General features: G+C 48.2%; 1 protein-coding gene across 1 annotated transcript; it reads left to right on the top strand.

Annotated features, from left to right (window-relative positions):
* The first annotated feature begins 37 nt into the window (after nucleotides 1-37).
* Nucleotides 38-15,379, top strand: mknk2b (MAPK interacting serine/threonine kinase 2b). The gene is made up of 14 exons (XM_076279131.1): nucleotides 38-164; nucleotides 1,170-1,379; nucleotides 1,593-1,683; nucleotides 1,852-1,953; nucleotides 2,353-2,450; nucleotides 5,485-5,564; nucleotides 5,685-5,758; nucleotides 6,097-6,201; nucleotides 6,723-6,778; nucleotides 7,061-7,156; nucleotides 13,236-13,430; nucleotides 14,188-14,352; nucleotides 14,552-14,589; nucleotides 14,810-15,379. Exons 2-14 carry the CDS (start codon nucleotides 1,329-1,331, stop codon nucleotides 15,090-15,092), a joined length of 1,434 nt encoding a protein of 477 aa, XP_076135246.1. The 5' UTR covers nucleotides 38-164; nucleotides 1,170-1,328; the 3' UTR covers nucleotides 15,093-15,379.
* The last annotated feature ends 7,081 nt before the right edge of the window (nucleotides 15,380-22,460 follow it).

Here is a 22,460-nt window from a genome sequence, read left to right as displayed (position 1 = left end):
GAGAGGGGTGGAGAGGTACGTGAGGTTATAAAAAGCTGGGTGGCTCATAAACAAGCACCTTCCCCACGAAAAACACCACCAGGACTGTACGGTCGACATCTGCGGCTTTGAAGCAGAGGGTCAAACAACGGCGTCAAGACTGGAGCCTTAAAGAAAATAACGGGGTAAGTGAATGGAAACGTTAAATTCACAAAGGAGTTCGGAGATATTAGGTTAACGCTAGCGTGTTTAGCTATAACAGTATTTAACCTGCTAACATTTCATGCTCTGTTGTTGTGTTTTTATTGTCTGAAAACGACAGTCATTCTCGCTTGGCCAATGACTGTTAACGTTATTTAGCCTAGTTGCTAGCTAGCGAAGTTAGCAATACTAGCTTCTGAGGACTTGTCACCAACGTATGATACTACATATAATTTGTTATGGAGTTATGTGTATTGATTGTAACGTTTTTGTCGCGATAGTCTTATCAGCAGTTGACCATCTGTCGGTAGCTAGCTAGTTGGCTAGCTTATGTCGTAGTACGGGTGACTTGGTTTGCAAGTTCATATCAACACAGAATGCTGACGTTAGCTAACGTTAGCTAGGTTACCGAAAAGGCGTGAATGCTCACGGGCTCTTTGCAAAGTGTCCAAATGTTAGCAGTTTTTGGCTTTTATTTAACACTGGCAAAAGTGTCTTAATATCCATTGAATCACAGTTAAGCAAGTGATATAATTATCCATGGTGGTTGGATGGATATGTAAGGGATAATGGACGACACTGAATGTCTGGGTTTGCAGTCCGTTAGCGTTATGGAATTTGACATAACTTCTAGTGGAACATAAATAAATAGCGTTAGCTGCTACCGTTAATGCACATCTGTTTTAAATGTCGTTGAAGTTTGAGAGCAAAGATAGCTTAAAATACTGTTAACGTTAATACGACGTTGATAAATGTTATTCTTGGCATAATGTTACATGGATTTGTGAATGAATGGAACAATAACGGTAAGTCACACGTAGAAACTGTAGAATTCGATTGAATCCACAGACTGTAAAGATTGAAACCGAAACTTGTCAATGAAGTTTTTGGTTTGTATTGCCATTCAGCTAACGTTAGCTAACAGATTAATGGCTTCGTCTCTAACGTTAAGCCTTCGACTAAACAAACTTTTCCATATCTTTGAACAGGGTTCCCGTTTAAAACAACCAGTCATCCACCCACCGCCGTAATCTGCATTGATTCTGAAACAGGCCACTGTTTTGGAATTAACTGCAAATTGCCATACATCTCGACTACCGCTTACACCGCTACAGACCCGAAGCGTGTTGCCCCTTATCCAGGACAAAATGGTGCAAAACAAGATTACAGAAGTAACTGGATTCCATCGGTCATTCAAGGTAACGTTAAGGATTATTTAAGTTTTTTCCTCTGACTTCGAAATATATTGTAGGATAAACAATAATCGAACATGGTTAATAATTTGGTTTCATTTTGAAATGAGTACATTGAATTATGGTGTGATCACGTAGCAACAATGTGTTTTCCTCTCAGCCACCAGTTGGCTTGTGGCGTTAACTCATCAATGAAATACTATAATGTCTATCCCTTAGGGCCAAAACCCCTTTGAATCCGATGAGTTCTCCAAAACAGGATCCCATCTCATTGATTCGACCTTCAATTTTGACTGCTCTGCCCGACCTGGTAAGCTTAGACAATTTCTAAATATAAATTTAAAGGGGGGAAAATCAGGTGTTTCAGTGGAAGGCCTGCCTCATGCAGTGCTGGGCTGTCTGTGTCTTATTTTCTGTCATGTGTGTATAGCTCAGGCATCATCCATAAATAAGCATTCTCCTCCTTTTGAAATTGTAGACATGCCATCCAGCCAGCCAATTGATATACCAGATGCTAAGAAGAGAAACAAGAAGAAAAAGAGGTGCCGGGCAACTGATAGCTTCTCTGGACGCTTTGAGGGTGGGTGCAGATGTGACATGACCCACTACTTGTGTATGTGACTTTGAATAGGACATTATTGCATGCATTACTGTAACCTCATGGCTCTCTGGAGTGTGTGCTGATCCTTAGTCCCACTTTACTTTTACTGTGAGTCATTAAGTTGGCACAGCAACGCCAAGAAGCACGTATTGGGAAAGTCCCAACCGATCACCAGTGTTGTTGAGTGTTGCAATGTTGAGTCAGTCAGGATGGAAGTGGTGTAAAGTGGAGGTGCTAGGTCCTACAGGCCAGAGGTGGGGAGGGTGTGCTGGGTTCTGGGCCGGGTTCTAGACTATGGCATGCAGGACGAGTAGATGGGTGGTATATCAACCATGGAGGACATTGAATGAAGATTTATGTGTTTATTTTTATCCTCAGATGTGTACAGACTCCAGGAGGAGATTCTAGGAGAAGGTGCATATGCTCGTGTCCAGACCTGCATCAGCCAAATTACCAACAAGGAATATGCTGTCAAGGTAAGATTTGAACTATTTGCATAATACCACATAGCTTCCAGCATGCAGTCTGTTAATAAATACTTAAGTCAGGAAAGACTGAGGTAGTAATACTATTGTACATATTGTAATAGTAATATATGCATTATTATTATTATTATTATTATTATTATTATTATTATGTATGTGAGGGTGTTCAGTGAGATGTGGTTCAGTGAGATGTGCAATGTTTACATGGAAATAACCGAAGTGGGGCTGCTGGTTGGAACGTGTCAGTAACCAACAGTCTAAGAATAAGAAACTGTCATTCTTGACAAGTTCCTGTTAAGTTGGCTGCTGTTGAGTCGCTGAAGCATGTGCCAGGCGGTGTGGCTTTGTACAGAGGTGTTGCATTTGCAAGTGGTAGCACTCTCAGAGATGACATCATTAATGTTTGCCTGTGATTTAGGACAGTTAGTGGATGAGGTTGGCTGATTTTTTGTGTGTGTGTGTGTGTGTGTGTGTGTGTGTGTGTGTGTGTGTGTGTGTGTGTGTGTGTGTGTGTGTGTGTGTGTGTGTGTGTGTGTGTGTGTGTGTGTGTGTGTGTGTGTGTGTGTGTGTGTGTGTGTGTGTGTGTGTGTGTGTGTGTGTGTGTGTGTGTGTGTGTGTGTGTGTGTGTGTGTGTGTGTGTGTGTGTGTGTGTGTGTGTGTGTGTGTGTGTGTGTGTGTGTGTGTGTGTGTGTGTGTGTGTGTGTGTGTGTGTGTGTGGAATCACTTCCGTGTGTGTGTGTGTGTGGAATCACTTCCGTGTGTGTGTGTGTGTGGAATCACTTCCGTGTGTGTGTGTGTGTGGAATCACTTCCGTGTGTGTGTGTGGCGCAGCCCCAGCTCTTTACTGGTAGTGAGTGCTGTTTATGCAGGGCTGTGTGTGTGTGCTTGTAGTGTGTGCTGTTTATGCAGGGCTGTGTGTGTGTGTGTGCTGTTTGTGTGTGTGTGCTGTTTATGCAGGGCTGTGTGTGTGTGTGTGTGCTTGTAGTGAGTGCTGTTTGTGTGTGCTGTTTATGCAGGTGTGTGTGCAGAGCTGTGTGTGTAATGAGTGGTGTGTGTGTGTGTGTGGTGAGTGCTGTGTGTAGTGTGTGTGTGTGTTTATGCAGGGCTGTGTGTGTGTATGTGTGTGGTGAGTGCTGTGTGTGGTGTGTGTGTGTTTATGCAGGGCTGTGTGTGTAGTGAGTGGTGTGTGTATGCAGGGCTGTGTGTGTGTGTGGTGAGTGCTGTGTGTGTAGTGTGTGTGTTTATGCAGGGCTCTGTGTGTAGTGAGTGGTGTGTGTATGCAGGGCTGTGTGTGTAGTGTGTGTGTTTATGCAGGGCTGTGTTTTGTCGTGAAAGCAAGAGGCCCCACAGCGCTGGCTCAGCACAGAAACTTCCTTTCATTGTTTTGTTAGTGCTGTGCTGTGCACCGGCCAATCAGAGCCGTGGGGCGGAAACATTCCCTTCCTCTCCTGCTTTCATTGGTCAGCAGGGAGCACCATGGCGGGAACATTGTGTTCAGGCAGCTATACAAAAACAGAGCTGTGGCCAAGCGGAGGGGGAAGTGGGTTTGGGTCGTGACCTGAGGGGCGGCCTTAACTTTCTCCCCAGGCCAGGCCCGTTTGTTTTGAAAAGGAGGCTCTGGGCGTCTCTCCACTTAAACCTGTTTGAGCATTCCCGAGGAGGACTTTTTTTATTTATTTATTTATTTATTTTTTTTCTTCTTCTCTCTCTTGTAAAACTGAATGTTTTGATTGCTCGACATTGCTGTGTGTTGCAACACAGGAAATGACTAGCTCTGCAAATTCCTGCGCTTTTGTAGGGTGTTTTTTTATTTATTTTTTTTGTAATCTTTTTCATTTAAAAAAAAATCAAAGTGGTAGAAATAGTGTGTTTGTTTATTTGATAGGGACCATGCATATTAATGAACATTGTGTAATAAACACCATGTAAATATGCCAGAATTAGTACTGGAATTAGTTTACATGCTGTTTTTGTTTTTGCTACTCATTTTGTTTCAGTGAGGGGCCAAGTCGCCTACGTTGAGGCGAGGCCAGACATACTAAGCTGTGAGTGACTTGTTGAAGGCGTGGGGGAGGTGGTGGAGAGGGCCAGATAGCAGTGTGGGGGTAGCAGGCAGACATGAGGCCAGCTCAGGCCAGAGCAGGGCTCAGACGAGTGCCACCAGATGTCTCGGGCCCGTCCGCTGGGGATTTAGGTGGTGGGGTGAGGGGGGGGGGCAAACAAAAGGCCGTGGAGCCAACAGAGCAGACGAGCTCTCCGCCAGGTCCTTGCTCTCGTGTTTACAGGCCTCCATTTGATATGAGCCCCCCCCCCCCCCCTCCAGCACTTACCGCAGGCTTTTACCACCCCAGGCTCTGAGCTTTACAGCTCTGCAACAAAGATGAGACGTGAGACTCCAACCCCCCACTAGAATAAGCTCACGGCCCTGCTGTCTGTTTTCAGAGTCTTTGCCCAAAGTGAGAGTTTGAAAGCAAGAGCAGCTTTCGAAGGAAGAATAACAATAATAATAATAGTAAAAAACGTTCTCCCCCGCCTGCGGTTTGAGCATGAATCTGCAGCGCTGAACAGGCTCAGCAACAAACTGCTGAAGCTGCTGTTTAGATTGCGCTCGGGCGGTTTGGGAATGCGCAGTCATCGACGCCCTCTCTTTGTCCTGCTGTGGGGCCCAGTGGCCCTATATATAGTTCACTTGTGGGCAAGTTCAAGTGAGCTGCTCGCTTGCTATCAACCCTTCCCCCTCCCGTGCTATACGCTCTCCGTGGCCCTGGGCTAAAATATAGGTTACGGCGAGGAGGGAAAAACACGGTGTTGATTGCCTGGTGCAGGAAAAGCAGCGGGTGAAGTAGGGCAGGGTTCTGGAGGAAGTGGGGGAAAGACGGAACCTGGTGGAGTGTGCGCAGCCGGAGCCTGTGGCATGAGCTCTTCTACTCCTAGAGGAGTCTTACTGTGTGGATTACTGGGATTCAGCCTTTTATGAGATGTGCCATTAAATATAGTGTGTTTTTCTGTGTTTTCTGAAATGCAGATCATTGAGAAAAGACCTGGACACAGTCGCAGCAGAGTGTTCCGGGAAGTTGAGATGCTCTACCAGTGTCAGGGACACAGGTAACACACACACACACACACACACACACACTACTCAAAACAGTGTTGCCCTGCATAAGTCCCTGAAGTGCTCTGAAGAGTGTGTAGCCAAACTTGACTTCCTGTGTTGTGCCCCCTCAGAAATATACTGGAGCTGGTGGAGTTCTTTGAGGAGGAGGAGAAGTTCTACCTGGTGTTTGAGAAGCTGAGAGGAGGTAGGTGGACCGTGACCTGACCGTGGGCCCCTCGGCTGTGTGGGCTCCTATGGGTGGATGTGGATGTGAAGGCCGATTGGATGACCTATAAACGGATCTCTCTCTCTCTCTCTCTCTCTCTCTCTCTCTCTCTCTCTCTCTCTCTCTCTCTCTCTCTCTCTCTCTCTCTCTCTCTCTCTCTCTCTCTCTCTCTCTCTCTCTCTCTTTTTTTTCTCTCTTTTCTCTCTCTCCTCTCTCTTCTCTCTCTTCTCTCTCTCTCTCTCTCTCTCTCTCTCTCTCTCTCTCTTCTCTCTCTCTCTCTCTCTCTCTCTCTCTCTCTCTCTCTCTCTCTCTCTCAGGTTCTGTCCTGGCTCATATTCATAAGCGGCGGCACTTCAGTGAGCAGGAGGCCAGCATTGTGGTGCAGGACATTGCCAGTGCACTGGATTTCCTCCATAATAAAGGTAAGTCAGTACTGTGTGTGTGTGAGAGTCACTGGAAAGATAAATGCCTCTGACTTTATTGGAGTCCAGTTGTGTGGAGGGCGTGCCTGCTGGGGGGGGGGTTACAGTGTGAAAGCTGATCTGTGCAGGCCCTCGTTGGCCAGGGTGAGGTGGTGGGCTATCATTTCTGGGTAGGAATAGCAGTCCGACTAAAAACAGCTCACGTGCCCACGCGTGAGCCAGGAGCTTATAGTGGGGTGAAGGGTCTCACATTCACCACTGGACAAGTGACCCAGTCCTGGGACCCACACAGTAATTTCCTGTGTATTAGCCGCATTGTGTATAAGCCGCAGGACAGTGTTTTATGCAAGTTAAAAGAAACAAAACATATTGATATCATATTAACTGCCTCCGTGTATTAACAAAGTCGGTGTATAAGCCGCGGCTAATAGTTGGGAAATTATGTTTCATACACACACACACGCATGAAAGCTCTGAAGTTGAAAAGAGTACCGATGACTAAATGTACCCCTTCACCCCAGGGATGGCCCATAGGGACCTGAAGCCAGAAAATATCCTCTGTGAACACGAAGACCGGGTAAGTCCTAGAGCCAACCCAACAAACCGCCTTTAATCAGCAGCTATGATGTGCTTGAAAAGCTCTACCCAGTTTGAACCAGTCCAGTAAAACCTCTACCCAGTTTGGACCAGTACAGTAAAAGCTCTACCCAGTTTGGACCAGTACAGTAAAAGCTCTACCCAGTTTAAACCAGTCCAGTAAAAGCTCTTCCCAGTTTGGACCAGTACAGTAAAAGCTCTACCCAGTTTAAACCAGTCCAGTAAGACGGCGTTAATGTGACTTGTTGTGTTCCTCCCGCAGATCTCCCCAGTTAAAATCTGTGACTTTGACCTTGGTAGCGGCATCAAGCTCAACAGCGACAGTTCCCCCATCTCCACCCCTGAGCTGCTGACTCCCGTGAGTACCATGCCCAGCTTTACACTCCGTGTGTGTGTGACTGTGTGTGAGAGACTGTGTGTGTGTGTGACTGTGTGTGAGACTGTGTGTGTGTGTGAGAATGTTTGGGGGCTTTTTCAGGTTACCCTTGTGCTAATTTTAAGTTGACCTGGAGAGTATATTTAGAAGTTGGGGAATATTGCAGGAGTCCATTGTGGTGGCGGAGTAAACAGGTGTGGCTGTTGGCTTTGTGGCCGGAGATGTGTGTGTGTGTGTGTGTGGCTGTTGGCTGTGTGGCTGGTGTGATGTCGGGAGGTTACACGCGGTTGGATGACTCACCTTGCTCATGCTGCTGGGGAGGTGTTGTAAAACTGCCCAACCCTGCTTATCGGGATGCAGCTCGCGGCCACACCATTGGTCAGACGCAGTGGTGCTACACACAGGGCCTCCCCATTGGTGGCAGATCTGGAATGGTGGGGCCAAGGACTTTGAAGTGTTGTTATGGCTGAGCGCTCTGAGCGATACGGCTCAGCCTTTTGATAACGCCATTCTGAAGGGTGTCTCTCCGCCCCCCCCTCCGACCGGCCTTGCTGACTTGATATGGCCTCAGCACATGGATCCACTGGTGTGTGTGTGTGTGTGTGTGTGTGTACGCGTGTTATCGCTGTCAATCATCTGGACTGACTTCCCATGCTGTGTGTGTGTGTGTGGGTGCCATAAGGGGAGAAGGGGCCGCCCCACCCTGAACCCGTTGCTTCTAACGGTCAAAGGCAAAACTAAATGTAGATTGGACTCGTGCGTGCGTGCGTGCGTGCGTGCGTGTGTGTATGATGGTCTGTGGTAGAGTGTGATGGAAGGGAACAGGTGGCGAGGGATAGAGGGGGGGCAGGAGGAGTTCAGAATGGACGGACGGATGACTGGATAGATGGCTGAATGCAGAGGGGAGAGATTAGGAAGTTATGTTTTGGGAGTAACTTGAGCTCTGAATTGCTCCGGTGCACTCTTCCTCTCCTCTCTTCCTCCTCTTTTCTCTTCCTAGGAAAGATGGGAGATGTGGGCTATTTGTGGACAGAATTTTGTGTGTGTGTGAGATGTCCCCAGGCATCAAGTTGAGGCTCCACATGGTTCTCTGTGAATTATCATCGTCATGTGAGGTGGATGAGCTGGACGTGACTGCCCTGAAGCGTTCTATTCATGCTCAGAGCCACCATCCCCCACCTCTCAGCTCAGAGAGAGAGACTTTCTTGGGGAATGTAGTGGCTTGTTGTGTGAGAGGGCTGGAGAGCAGAGGGCTATGGGACATGCTTGCGCAACCTCCTGTCCGTGCCAAACGAGCTCATACCAGGAAGTACAGCAGGAGGAGAAAACAGTGTTGCTGGAGATGCAGGTTTCCTCTCTCAGCACTAACCTCAGGCCGTCTTCCTGACTTTATGGAGTTTGAAAACAACCCAAGGAGACTGAAAGCCCCAGCTCTTCACTCTTTCTCTCCTCTCTCTCTCCCTCTCTCTTCATTTGACTCTGTCCCCCTCTCTTCTCCCCCTCTCTTCTCCCCCCCTCTCTTCTCCCCCCCTCTCTTCTTTCCCTCTCTTCTTTCCCTCTCTTCTTTCCCTCTCTTCTTTCCCCCTCTTCTTTCCCCCTCTTCTTTCCCCCTCTTCTTTCCCCCTCTCTTCTCTCCCCCTCTCTTCTTTCCCCTCTCTTCTTTCCCTCTCTTCTCTCCCCCTCTCTTCTTTCCCTCTCTTCTCTCCCCCTCTCTTCTCTCTCCCTCTCTTCTTTCCCTCTGTTCTCTCCCCCTCTCTTCTTTCCCTTCTCCTCTGGTTTCTGTCTGCTAGTGTCCAGTATGGTATCAGAGAAGTCAAAACAAAGACACAAGCTGGCAGGCAGCCCAGGAGGCTCTGTTGCAACCAGCACCGCCTCCCCTTCCTGCGCCTAGCAACTGCTGTGATTGGCTGGCCTAGAGGGAGGGGGAGGGGGAGGGCCCGCTCTAGCTGCTCTCTGCTCATGCGTGCTGCTTGTTGTTCTTGGGCTTCTTTCCAGGGATAATCTTATCAGATACTTTTTCTCTGTCCCCCCCCCCCCCCCCCTTTCTTTTTGGCCTCCCCTGGCCCCTCCCTGCACCCCCCCCCCCCCCACACCCACCCACCCACGTGCCCCTCAGACTCCTCAGAGCTGAGGTGAAGGCCAGGTGGTGTTTGTTGTGGCCGAGTGGAGCCTTTCAGTGGAAATAAGGGTGCTCTCGCGCTCAGCCCGTGTGTGTGTGTGTGTGTGTGTGTGTGTGTGTGTGTGTGTGTGTGTGTGCGTGCGTGTGCGTGCTTCTGCAGGGCAGGTGAGGGCTTGTATTTCACCCAACCACCCCGGCTTCTCAGAAACAGACACGTGTGGCTTCCTGTGTGTGTATGTGTGTCTTTATGTGTGTGTGTGTCAGAGACAGAGAGAGAGAATATATTCTGCCCCAGAGACACACTCGCAACACCAGTTTCCTCGCTCTCTGTGGCATGTGGTTGCGCTGCGTTGCTATGCCGTTGCTATGCGGGACGCCAGCCTGGAAAGCCCCAGACGTTTTTTTCAGCCCTGCTGCTGCTGCCGCTGGCGGTGCTGTTGGGGGCAGTGGCGGTGCTGTTGGGGGCAGTGGCGGTGCTGTTGGGGGCAGATACAGCAGACTGATGCAAGAGCACAGCTCTCTTACAGCAACAGCCTGCCACCTCATGACTTGGCAGCAACCACACACACACACACACACACACACACACACACACACACACCCACCTTATCAACACACCTTATTCACACACACACGCACACACAGAGATGCTTTTATAGATAATAATAATAATAATAGTAATAATAATAATCTTTCTTTATATAGCACTTTTTAAAAAAACAAGTTACAAAGTAAGGCAGCAAAACAGTAAAAGTAATACATTTGCAAAATAAAATGAAATAAAACAATTAGATGTGTAAAGTTATAATATAAAGCCACAAGGACATGCAGGTTGAAAGAAAATGAATAAAACAATACACTTATGTAATAAAACCATAAAACAATGCAAGAGATTATCAAAAATAGAATTGGCTTTCCTATAAACATGTATTTAGTGGAGGGACTTCCCAGAGGACACTGACTTAGCTAACTGATTATTTACATTTATTATACGGCTCTTCACAATGCTAGCAGAACGCTCCATTGACTTGAATGGGATTTCCCAAAGTTCTAGCGGTAAGATATATTCATGTAATTACCGCTGCAAAAATATAATTAACGCTGTCATTAGCAACGGGGTTTGTGCTTCTGATACGTCTTTCATATCACTACGCAAGGACTGGAACGTGAAGGCAGACGGTTGATCAGCAGGTTGATCAGCAGTGTTCTAAAGAATGTCTAATTCAAGTTCAGCAGCGTGTGTTGTTGCGAACTAGGCCTATTTGTTTCTCAGCAAATGCCACGATGAACGGTAACAAATAGGCTAGGTTATGTAGGCTAAAGTGATATCGTGGGGAGTTTATTTCGTTTTGGCAAGTAGCCGTATAATAAGCGGGATAATATGTGAAAATAAGTCCCTTCAGGGCGGAACAAGACCCCTCCGCTGCGCGTCGGGATCCGGTTCGCCCTGTCGGGACTTATTTTCCCAGTAATGACCGGCGTTCTATACATTATCCCTTACATAACTTTACATATCTACACATAACTTACACATCCATCCTCCATATCCACACCATACACACTCTCTCATTCACTCGGTCTGACTGCAGAGGGCGTGTCTGGGGCTTTTAGCGGTCGGCTGATGATTTAATGTTGTGTTGATGGCTGTGAAACGGGAGCTTTCTGGCAGCAGAGACTGGAGTGTGTGTGTGTGTGTGTGTGTGTGTGTGTGTGTGTGTGTGTGTGACGCGGGCCGGATCGGGGCCAACTGTGCTGTGGGACTGGAGCGCTACTGTACGTGCGCTGGCTGCACTTTAGAGGCACTTCACCGTGCCCTTCTGAGCCGCCGCTGTTTGGCCTCGTCCTCCTCTGTTTTTGTTTTCATGTCTTGTGGATGTCGTGACCTGAATCTGGTGTCTGTGGGGTGTGTGTGTGTGTGTGTGTAAGAGAGAGAGAGAGAGGGGGGGGGGGGGGGCTCGGCTGTGCAGCTGAGCAACAGTGGGTTTCTTTGTCTGTGGGGGCCGGATTCCTGCACTGTGAGGGGAGGGGGGGGCGGGGCATTACATAAGGGCGCTGTCTGTCTCCGCGGCAGCAGCAGCAGCAGGGCGGGGCCAAGCAAGAGGGACAGCTGGCTCGGAGAGAACAAAAGCAGCTCGCTCGCTCTCCACAAACACCCTCATCCTGCCATCGTCACACACAGATGGGCTCTTCTTATGTAAATAAACAACATGAACTAGTTGGCTTCCCAACTTAAGAGTAGGACGGAGACATTTTAATCTGATTTGTGCATGATTATGACTTGGATTTGTTGCAGTCGCCAACATTTCTGTTTTTCTTTTTTTTTGGTATTGCTATTTTCTGTCCTTGCTATTGTTGGGTTTGTTGCTGTTTTTTCTGCCAACTCTAAACACAACGATTAGCCTCAGCGTCAGTGCCAAGCCAGTTGCAAAATGCAGAAAGAGGCATCAGTGGAATGAGCTGAACTCCAGTGGGCATTTGGAAACTCTTGGCTGCACTTGGGGGGCATGTTGGAGAGAAGAGGAGCACGGAGGAGGGTAGGGCAGGATGGCCAGTACCAAGCGCTCCCCGCTGCCCTGCGCTGTGCTGCCCTGCCCTCTGTGCCCACTTGGTTATGAAACGTGTCCATTCCTAGCCCCATGAACTGCTGACCTGCATTTGGGCAACCCCCCCCCCCTCCCATCTGCAGTTGGTATTTGTGTGTGTGTGTGTGTGCGTGCGTGCGTGCGTGCGTGCGTGCGTGCGTGCGTGCTGAGGAAGTTATGTAACTGCGTGTCCCAGCTTTCTGCAGAGCAGGGCTTTTCCTGGAGCGGCCAATCCTCTTTTCCTGCAGAGAGCGAGCGAATGAGAGGGGGAGGGAGAGAGAGAGAGAGCGAGCGCTTGTTGGCCTAATTTCAGTCTGTCCTGGCGCAGGAGCGCCGACAGGCGGTCGGGTCGTCCGTCCCCCCCCCCCCTCCTCATCTGGGCTGTTCAGCCTGCGCTGCGCGTTCAGCTGAGTGCTGAAAAATGTCCATGATTCACCAGGTCGGCCTCGGCCTCGGCTCGCCGGCCCCATCTGCTGCCCGCGGTTACGTCTGTTCCATTCCGTTGTGCTCCACCAACTCCTCCACCCACTGCTCTTCCATCCTCGTTAGCTTACCAGCCCATTCAAAGTGTGTGTGTGTGACTGCAAAAAGTTTGTGTGCGTATATGTGAGTAATCCTGTGTGTGTGTGTGAGCTGTAGACATGGATACAAGGAAGTTTATTGTCACATGCATATAGTTACTGGATGTAAGAAATGCAGTGAAATGATGTCTGGTGTCAGCCTATTTGTGCATTTAGGGGGGGGGGGGGGGGGTAAAAAGTGCAGTAGAAGAGGGGTTTAGTAGATTAAGTGGCAAGGGCTGCATAAGAAAGGTGGGGGAGGATTGGGATTGGGGTGGGGGGGCACCAACAAGGAGCACCCAAGAGCAAGACATGTCGTGTGTAACTGAGTATGTGGCTTGCATGTATGCCCTGCAAAAGTATAGTGTGTGTGTGTGTGGCTAGGAATAAGCACAGTCTGTTAACTGTGGCTAATCTGCTTTGGGCCGTGTGTGTGGCCCCGGCCCTGCTGGCTACCATGTGACACACACACTGCTCTCGACCCGGGCCACGAGGAGTCAGCTGAGAGCAGGAATGCGGTCAGAGAGAAGAATTAGACGGGACTTAAGTAGACCGTTCAGTACAGCTCAGCACAGCTCCGCTCAGCAGTCAAAAGCCAACGGGAAGCATTTCCTCTGCAGTCTGCACCATCTCCTACAGCTCCTTCTCTATAGTCTGCACCATCTCCTACAGCTCCCCCTCTGTCTATGACACACCATGGGAGTCCTCAATGTACAGCTGCCTTTGCAAATGGTCTCAGGTACTGAAGCAAATAACTCATCCCTCGTTCTCTCTCTCCCTCCCTCTCTCCCTCCCTCCAGTGTGGCTCTGCTGAGTACATGGCTCCTGAGGTGGTGGAGGCCTTCAGTGAGGAGGCCACCATCTACGACAAGCGCTGTGACCTCTGGAGCCTGGGGGTCATCCTCTACATCATGCTGAGCGGCTACCCGCCCTTCGTGGGCCACTGCGGCAGCGACTGTGGCTGGGAGATGGGCGAACCGTGCCACGCATGCCAGGTGAGACCACAACCCTACCTGGGCCCCAGAATCACAGACGCAGACGCGTCAGGACTGTGCAAATAACACTTCACTATGGAATAGAAAAGTTAACAGACATTACATGCAGTGCACTCTAGCTAGCTGCTCCTGTCTGCAGTAGGGATTATACTGAAAAAATTTAAAAGTTATGTCAACACCATTATCTGATGTCTTAGTGGTTAATGCGATTTTCCCAATCTGTGTTTATCCTTCTAAAGCAGCCGTGCTTGCACAACGGCAGAAACTCACGGCACACGATCACTTTCATACAATCTTGTTACTGCCTTGACAGTTCTTTCGCTAATTTCGGTTTGAACTGTGTCTAGAGCCACTTAGCAATGACTGTTCTAAGGGTCTTTGTTTTGGGTCCACTGTAGTCCCAGTGAAAGCATGAAGTGTTCCAAGTTGGCACAGAGTGTGACCGTTGGGAGGCCACTGCTGTTTGGCCGTTCCCCATTTCAGGAGGCCGTTGCGTAAACACACAGCCTTGGGCGTGCCTCTTCAGTGCGGCCTTGTGTGGTCATGTGTGGTGGTGCTTCTGCTCGCCTGCTGCGTTAGTGGGGCTAGGTGAAGACTGTGTGTGTAGAGTTGACCCAGGTGAAGACTGTGTGTAGAGTTGACCCAGGTCTTCACGTCACGTCTGAACTTGTAGAGTGGTACAGCTGTAGCCAGAGTGGCTATAAACAGAACACTGGAGACTCGGTGTGTAATCTTTTTGTTCTCTTGTCTTGTCCAGAACACTTTGTTTGAGAGCATTCAGGAGGGGAAGTACGAGTTCCCAGAGAAGGAATGGGCCCACATTTCTCCAAGTGCCAAAGACCTCATCTCCAAACTGCTGCTCCGGGACGCCAAACTCCGTCTCAGCGCTGCTCAGGTTCTCCGCCACCCATGGGTGCAGGGGGTAAGTGTGTACACACACACTTACACACACACACACTTATACACACTCTTATACACACTCTTATACACACACGGATACAAACTTATACACACACTGATACACGCACTGATACACACTCACACACGCATACCACACCACGTCACCAGTGTTATCCGCATGCTGGGAATCTAACAGCTGAATGTCTCTCTCCCTCCTGCAGGGTGCTATCCATACCCCTTCTTCCATTCTACTGCAGAGGTAAGGATACTATTTACCTTTAAGGCCCCCCACTACTATTTACCTTTTTGTGCATTTCTCAGCCTATATCAGCCTTGGCTGCTTTTATCTTCTGATAAGAGAAACGTGACATCCCGGACCCCTTGACTCATACAAACTCCATCTCTCCCTCCCTCTCTCTCTCCCTCCCTCTCTCTCTCCCTCCCTCTCTCTCTCTCTATCTCTCCCTCCTTCCGAGCAGGAACAGCAGTGCTAGGGACCTGACCTTCTTTGCGGGGAAGGCGGTAGCCATGAATCGTCAGCTGGCGGAGCAGGAGGGTCTGGAGGCGGAGCAGGAGCAGGAGGGGGCGTGTCCCCTGGTGGTGACGGTGGGCTCGGCCTCCGTCCGGCTGACTCCTCCCTCCAACTCCAAGCTGGCGGCGCGGCGACGTCAGAGGAGCAGCCTGCTGAAGGGAGCGCCCGTCTCCGCCTCTGAGCTGCGCCAGCTCCTCGCCCCCCTCGTCATCATGGGAGACTGTGCCTGAAACCACCCACCCTGCCCTAAACTGCCCCCAACTACCACCCCCAACCACCCACCCTGCCCTAAACTGCCCCCAACTACCACCCCCAACCACCCACCCTGCCCTAAACTGCCCCCAACTACCCTGCCCCAACCACCCACCCTGCCCTAAACTGCCCCCAACTACCACCCCCAACCACCCTGCCCCAACCATCCATCCTGCCCTAAACTGCCCCCAACCACCCACCCTGTCCTAAACTACCCCCAACTACCCGTCCCAACCACCCACCCTGCCCCACCTACCCCCCAACCACCCACCCTACCCCACCTACCCCCAACCACCCGCCCCAACCACCCTGCCCTAAACTACCCACCCTGCCCCAACTACCCAGCCCTGACCCTTACGGCTTCAGAGCCGCCTGACCCACAGCCCTGCCTGGCCCACACACCTCTGCAGTCCTGGACCCTGAGCTTCCACACACACACACACACACACACACACACACACACACACACACACACACACACACACACACACTACACTACACTACACTACACTACATGCATACTTAGACACGCTTACATACTAACACTCACACACCCATACATACCTTACACTTATGTACATCCATTACCTGCATACCCAACACACACTCACATACACACCCGTGACCTACACACACACCTCCCCAGCTGCCCTCTGCTTCCATAGCACTTTGAAAAGCACAGCAGCCCGGTGTGTCCAGGAATGTCCAGAGGTGCAGGGCCCAGGGCTCCCCCTGGGCCAGATGGCGCTCGCATGGAGTGCCCGAGTAGCCTTTGATTAGTCCAGTCTACGGCCGAGTATTGGAAGCACGCTCATACACCAAAGCACCCCTTCCCCCCTCTCTACACTCAATGCGTGCGCACACATATACACCCAGTTGCTGCTTCCATAGAAACAAAAATCGACTGTGAATTCTTTTTTTTTTTTTTTATATATATATTTTTTATTTTTGTTTTCATTCCCTTTGGCCATGCTGGTCAGTGAGTTCATGTGGAATGTATTCCTGCTGTACGGCCCCCGCGTCCGGCAGCCGCCTCACGGCGTACAGCTCGCTCTCTCGCGTGCGTGCGCACGCACGCAACGTCCCTGGTGTCCAGCATCGGACGGAACATCAGAGAGACACACCTGACCCCCCCACACAACACAGGCTGGCAGAAGAAATAAAGCCCATTATTTTGCACTAGAGTCTCTAGTATAATTTAAAGACACGTTAGTGTAAATCCCTGAGGAAACTGGTTCCAGTGGAATAGTTATAATAATAAGTGAGAGCTCTCCCCTCCAAAGTGATAGAGAATTGAAGTCCTGTCCTTAGCACTGTTAATGAGGTGTCAGCTGGGACCCCCAAACGTACTCCAACATGCTGCCTGTTTAGGCAGGGTAAACCTTTAGACCACGCTTGGAATTGGGAATCTGTCTCTGCCTCTTTGAGCAAAGACGCAGAGAGTTTAATTGAATTGAAGGTTCAATTATCTTTGAGGCTATGCCATTTAAATGCCCCATGCTAACTCCCTGAGCTTTAATCCTGAGGATGACGCAGCCGAGAGCCTGTCGGAGCTGCCAAACGTGAGTGGCGCCATACACACGTTAGCTGTCAGCCTCACACCAAGTGTTCAAAGGTTAAGACAAGCACATTCTTCCGTAGGCGACTTAAATCAATGATTTACCTTCACATTGGGCAACACAGCTTTGCAGCTGTGATAGAAACCCCAGGTATGAAACCAATGCTGCCGGAGTAGGGATCTACCATGACTGAAAGAGAAGGGGGCACATCAAGGAAATAATTTGGAATATAGTTTTAAACATAATTTAAAACATGGGAAAGCATTCCAACAACAACAACAAAAATCAAAAACTAAAAAAAAAAAAGTCTTCCAAGAAAATGTAGCTGTACTGATATGTATAAGTTTACTTCTCTTATGTTGATGGGACAACTCCATGTCAGATTCACATTGTGCCACACTGATTTTACATTCATGTTTAGCTTTTATCTACAAGTGGGTGCTGTCCAGACGTTCAGGTGCGACGCCAGATGTTCTCTTTTAAGCTTTCTTTTATTGTTCTTTCTTTTTAAATGTCAATGGTTTTCAATATTGATGGAAGTTCAAGATGGTGATCAGGAGTGATCCCAGTTGTAATGTAAGGAAAGAATGTTTTCAAGAAGAGAGTATAGTTAAGCGACGAGCATTGCCCAGCAAAGGCAGTATGTAATTCTTTCATTATTTTGTTTAAAGACAAGTGTTGGCAATGATCCCATCTGGTGAGGGAGGGGGAGGGAAAGGGGTGGTCTCCTGTCACCTGTTGGTCTTTTAAATGGTCTCGACTGGCCATGTCTGCCTGTCTTGGTCAGACATCTTTGCCGTTGCCAAAGTCTGCACTTCTGAGAAGTCTTGAGACCTTGTTCCGCTTCTCCTCTGGTGTGTCTGGGCGTAGCACGCTCTAATCGCCAAGGTGACGGAATCTCTCGTAAGCATTAGCAGATTCTTCTGAATGTGGGGGAATTGCCAACACTGCTGTTTGGTACTCTGCATACAAACGCTGATAACAGGACACTGATTGTAAACCTTTTTTAAAAAACCTTTCTACAGTCGCATCTTTGTGGGTGTTTATGTCTTATAGTAAGACTTACTTGAAATGTATATGCAGCGGTTTCCTCAAATTTTGCTTGGGAAACTTCCTTGCTTAAAAAATAATCTGAACAAAGCATTCATAAGCTGAAGAAGGCTATCTCTGGTTTTGACAGTAACTTCTACCACTTTAGTTCAGTATTCTGTCTTTTCTTTTCTTTTTTTTTCTTGCCTTCAATGTTTTGTCCATGATCATTTAAACCACCGTTATGGATTCTTCACAGGATCAGGAGTTTCCAAATGTGCACAAAGAAATCGGTGGTAATTGGCTCAACATCCTCAAACACTTATAAAGGGTGAAAGGTCTTCCAAATGCCACCCTTTGTCCATTGCGTTTAGTTGTGGACTGCCTTGTACCAGGAGAGATGGGAGGAGTTGTCAATGTTTATTTTATTTTTAGACTACAGTATTGGGCAAGACTTCACCAAGGCTTTGGTTGAGAATTTTCCTCCCAGCTAGATGAAAGTAGCCCAACTGTTAAGTTGAGTTTCACTCAAATTTATCAAATTTTTTTTTTTAATGTACTTGTTCTGAATTCTTGGTTTTGATTTTTTTTTTTTTTAACTGTCTGATTCTCTAGCCTCTGGGCTACTACTCTTGAGTGTTATTGATGCTCTTGTTTCTGGCACTGTTCATTTCCTACCCCCAAATCCTCATGGGAAGAATTTTTTCCTCTTTTTTTTTTTAATTTTTTTTATTTTGGAAATGTTCATCTTTGGGAAACAGAAACATTGATTTGAAGCACTTTACTGTACCATGTGACTGACCGCAGTTCACGAGAAGCAAAATTTATGACTGTTGTTGCAGATTTTTGTATTGTTTTTCTAAAAAATAAAAAAAAAAACAAGAATAAAAAGTGTGAACGTCTCTGGCTGTTTTGTCTCTATCCTCATGCAAAAGCTGAACGTATGAACTGTAAATTGAGTCCTTATCTATTCATTGACCTAGGCCTTCTACTTATCTGAATACCCTGCCTTCCGGTAATCAGACAAGCAGCACGTGTTCGTCACCAGTGGTTCATTTCCCAGCTATCTCTCACTGAAGGTTACCTTTAGGTGTCACCTGCAAACACACACCAAGCAGCCTAAGCAGACTCATGAGCTGCTAAGAAAACATGTGACCACTTTGCTCTCACAGTATGAAAGAGGAGTGTTGGAAATTAGGAATGAAAAAAAAGATTGCTGATTTAATAGGCTGGGCCAAGCCTGTCACAAGGCCACTGATGCAACTGCCCTGAAATAGCTGCCACTCAGAGAGGGGGGGGGGGGTGAGCTGCTCCTTAAGATACCAATGTTGTGAGTTAAGCAACATATTTTACAACCAAACGTCTCAAGAATACACACACACTTCCTTACAGTTATTGAAATGTTTCATCGAAGGGTTACGCGAGTTATGATGAGAGGCTGGTGAATCTCTTCAGGTAGTGCTCCTCACATAGCCTGACGAGCTAGACCCACATCAAGATGTAGGGTCTGGGAACTCCCCATTCGCAGTGCTCAATCCGAGGGGCGGGATTTGAGAGTTGCTGGACTACCCTGGCTGCAAATTACATTTGCTGCCGCAAGGGTGCGTCGCAGGGTGCGTCTAGATTTCTAGGCAACTCCTCACAGTGACCTAACTTCAGTCTGAGTGACTACTGGGACAGACGCCAACGGTTAGCACATGGCGCCCTCTGCTGGCTACAGACACCATAAAACACACAAGGACCCAATTCCAAAGCTATTTCACTTTATTGAGATGAGAGAAGGGAATGAAGTCAATAACTCACTCATAGGAACTTTGGGGTTTAGTGCTGCAAGGGAGAGGACGTGTCAGTCTTGAGCACTTTTTGGACGCTTCTTTGACGGTGGCTTTATTTGATGCGATACAGAACCACGTTTGGCCTCCTTCCCTCTTCCCTTCTTTTTCTTTGCAGAAGTCGCCTCCGCTGCATCCTCTGCCTGACCGGTCCCGCCCCCCCGCCTCAGTCTCTTTAACATGGACGCCGGCATCTCAAAGGGCTGGAGTGACTCCGTCACTGTCTCGGGGTAACCCTCGCTCTTGGCATCCTGTTTGTGGCTCACACAGTTGCTCAGTTTGCACTGTTGCTCCTCCGTCAGGACGGGAGTCTGGCAGCTGGTCACCTGGACACCTGGACACGCCGGCTCGGGAAGCAGCCTCCTCGCGCGGAGCTCCGGCGCCTGGAGAATAAAGGTGCTCTGTGAGCGCTGCACCGCCACAGGAAGACCCCAGAGCCGCTGCATGAGCTTGTTCTTCACGTTGAACTCCAGCTTGTCTCTGGTCTCCTGGCTGAGAAACAGAGTCTCTGCACCGGTCAGCTCCAGGTCTGACTCCTCTCCTGCTCTCCTCAGCCAGGTGGGGCTGGACGGCTCAGGTGGCAGACGCTCCATGGACTGCTTAAAGGCTGTGAACGCCCCCAAAAGGTGCTCCAGATGCTTCTGTCTTAAGTTCATTTCTATTGACCACTTTTTGACCTCCAGGCTTCCGTAGTTCTGACCAATCAGCCTGGGACTTTTCATGCGTGGAGTCCCTGAGGTGGAGTCAGTGAAGGCAACCAACATCCTGCACAGGAACATCCCAATTATAGTGTGAAGGATTTGTAAGATGTATCTCCATACTCTGCATACTAGGCTCCTCAGAATGTTGACATCTCTACTCTCAGCCACTTCAAGTGTTCCACAGCATGGAATAATGGGAGTTTTTCCATCTGATGCACAAGCCTGCCTGGAAGTGCACTCCGAACATAGACACCTTTCAGCTAATGACTTAATGCAGGAGCTGCACTTGTTCTGATCACTGAGAGAACCTGCAGCGCGTGGGTCCTCATATTGCAGGTGGCATAAACGGCACAGACAGTACTGCTGCTCACTCGCTTCGCTCTGCAGCACAAGAGTCTGCGCTGTCTCCGAGTAGCGCTGGACACAGGTGCATAAGGTGGAGGTCTTTTCAGGATTTTCTTTTGGGTGAAGTCTAGTGTAATTACATAGAAAATAAACATTAATATATATACTTTGGTCCTTATATAATACTACTATTACTATTACTACTAATAATAATAGCTGTATATTACTCATAATATAATTATATTTTGTTAATGTGGGTCCAGTGTTTTTCTAAACTTTTGAAATAAGACAGTGATGAGATGCTTGTTTACTTACACAATTTGATTCACAGAGTCTTCACCCTTTTAACAGTTGAGAGCAAACAGAGGAAAACACACATTGACATGCATTTGCCACATTATATGGTACATTGTGCAATAAATGAACAAACAAGAATGTGACTCAACATTGTGCCATTTGATTCCATGGAAATGGTGGCCGAATGACGCCAGGTGGCTTTAAATGTTTCCCAATACTGTGGGAGTTTTTTCCCCAATAACTTTTGAAATAGTAGAGTATTGCAAAAGTCCTGACCATAAGTGAGTTGTGGTCAGCTCTGTTTACACAGTTTTGAAATTCGGCATGTTCCCAGACACTACATAGCCAACCTTGACCATACTGCTTCTGGCTTTAGCCGCTTCTTCCAGTAGGTGACGCTCTTGTAAAGGGACCTAGGCCTTATATGGTGCATGCTTAATAAAATAGGCTTTTTTGCCCCATGTTGCTATTCATGGTCGCTATCTGGGGGTAATCCAAGCTCTAGAAGCAAATCCTATGTTATACTGTCGTTTTTGCGGTGTTTACCTTATAAAACATCATGCTAATGTCCTAAAATTAAAATTAAGAGCGTTGTGTCTGCAAAGAAGTGATGATTGAAAGTGAATCCGAGACCTTGAAACAATTTCTGACGACAAAGCTGAACTAACCTTTATTTCGGCCCGACGCTGTTTGACCTTACATCGTCGAAGTGACCATGACAAGATGAGGACCAAGGACAGTAAACACAGAAGACCTTGCAAGATGACTAATGTTTGAGGAGTCAGTAGGCATGACCTCGGAGGAGGAGGCCTTTGAGCGCAGCCAGAGCAGACGCTCCGCTCCTTCATCTCTCCGATATGAAGACCCCTCGGCCTGCCAGGTCGAACCAAACGAGATGGGAAAATGGCCAAGGCCCACTCGTCACAATATGAGAAGATATTCTGAAGACTGGTGAAGTTGTAGGCCTATGAACCAAAGATTCTAGAGCGGAGCGTAGCGCTCTAGAATCTTTGCTATCAACTGCACGTTTGCGGTTAGTCCCATGTTAACTATTTTAGGAACTAACATCCAAACTAGGTGGTGGTAGGCCTGGTAATCTGTTGAGTTGTTTTTATTCGCACATAGAAATAAACACGGATAGACCTGCCTTTAATAGGCCTAATTAAAGTTGTGTGTGTGTGTTCAATAAGCTAATAAGGCCGACTTTGCACATCAGCAAATGGGTACATTTACAGGTCGCCATTAACATATCGAGGCCAGGCCCATGAGACAATCTGTGAATCTGGTGCCATTGGTGAATAGTGAGGTGATAGTTTATAAATGTACAGATCTAGCCTGACAATTAAAATACCAACAGCCCACAAATGTACACTTCTTTTTTTTTTGTAAAAACATTTATTTCCCCAACTCCTTATTGTCCCAACTCAGGGAATTACAATCCCCTGACACATGAGCGTGTGTGCATCACAGAGCTAGTGCAGTTCCTCATCACAGTAACATTTCACACCCAATGATACCAAGATGGATTGTTATTAACAACTGATTTCCTAACCAAACTGTTTGTGATTTTGTCTGACTGCTGG

This window comes from Alosa pseudoharengus, unplaced genomic scaffold, assembly GCF_046254945.1.
Source record: "Alosa pseudoharengus isolate Yale_2024_CS ecotype anadromous, Long Island Sound unplaced genomic scaffold, YU_APseudo_1.1 YU_APseudo_1.1_scf_11, whole genome shotgun sequence".
NCBI lineage: Eukaryota > Metazoa > Chordata > Actinopteri > Clupeiformes > Clupeidae > Alosa > Alosa pseudoharengus.
This window is presented reverse-complemented; position numbering and strand designations above follow the sequence as displayed.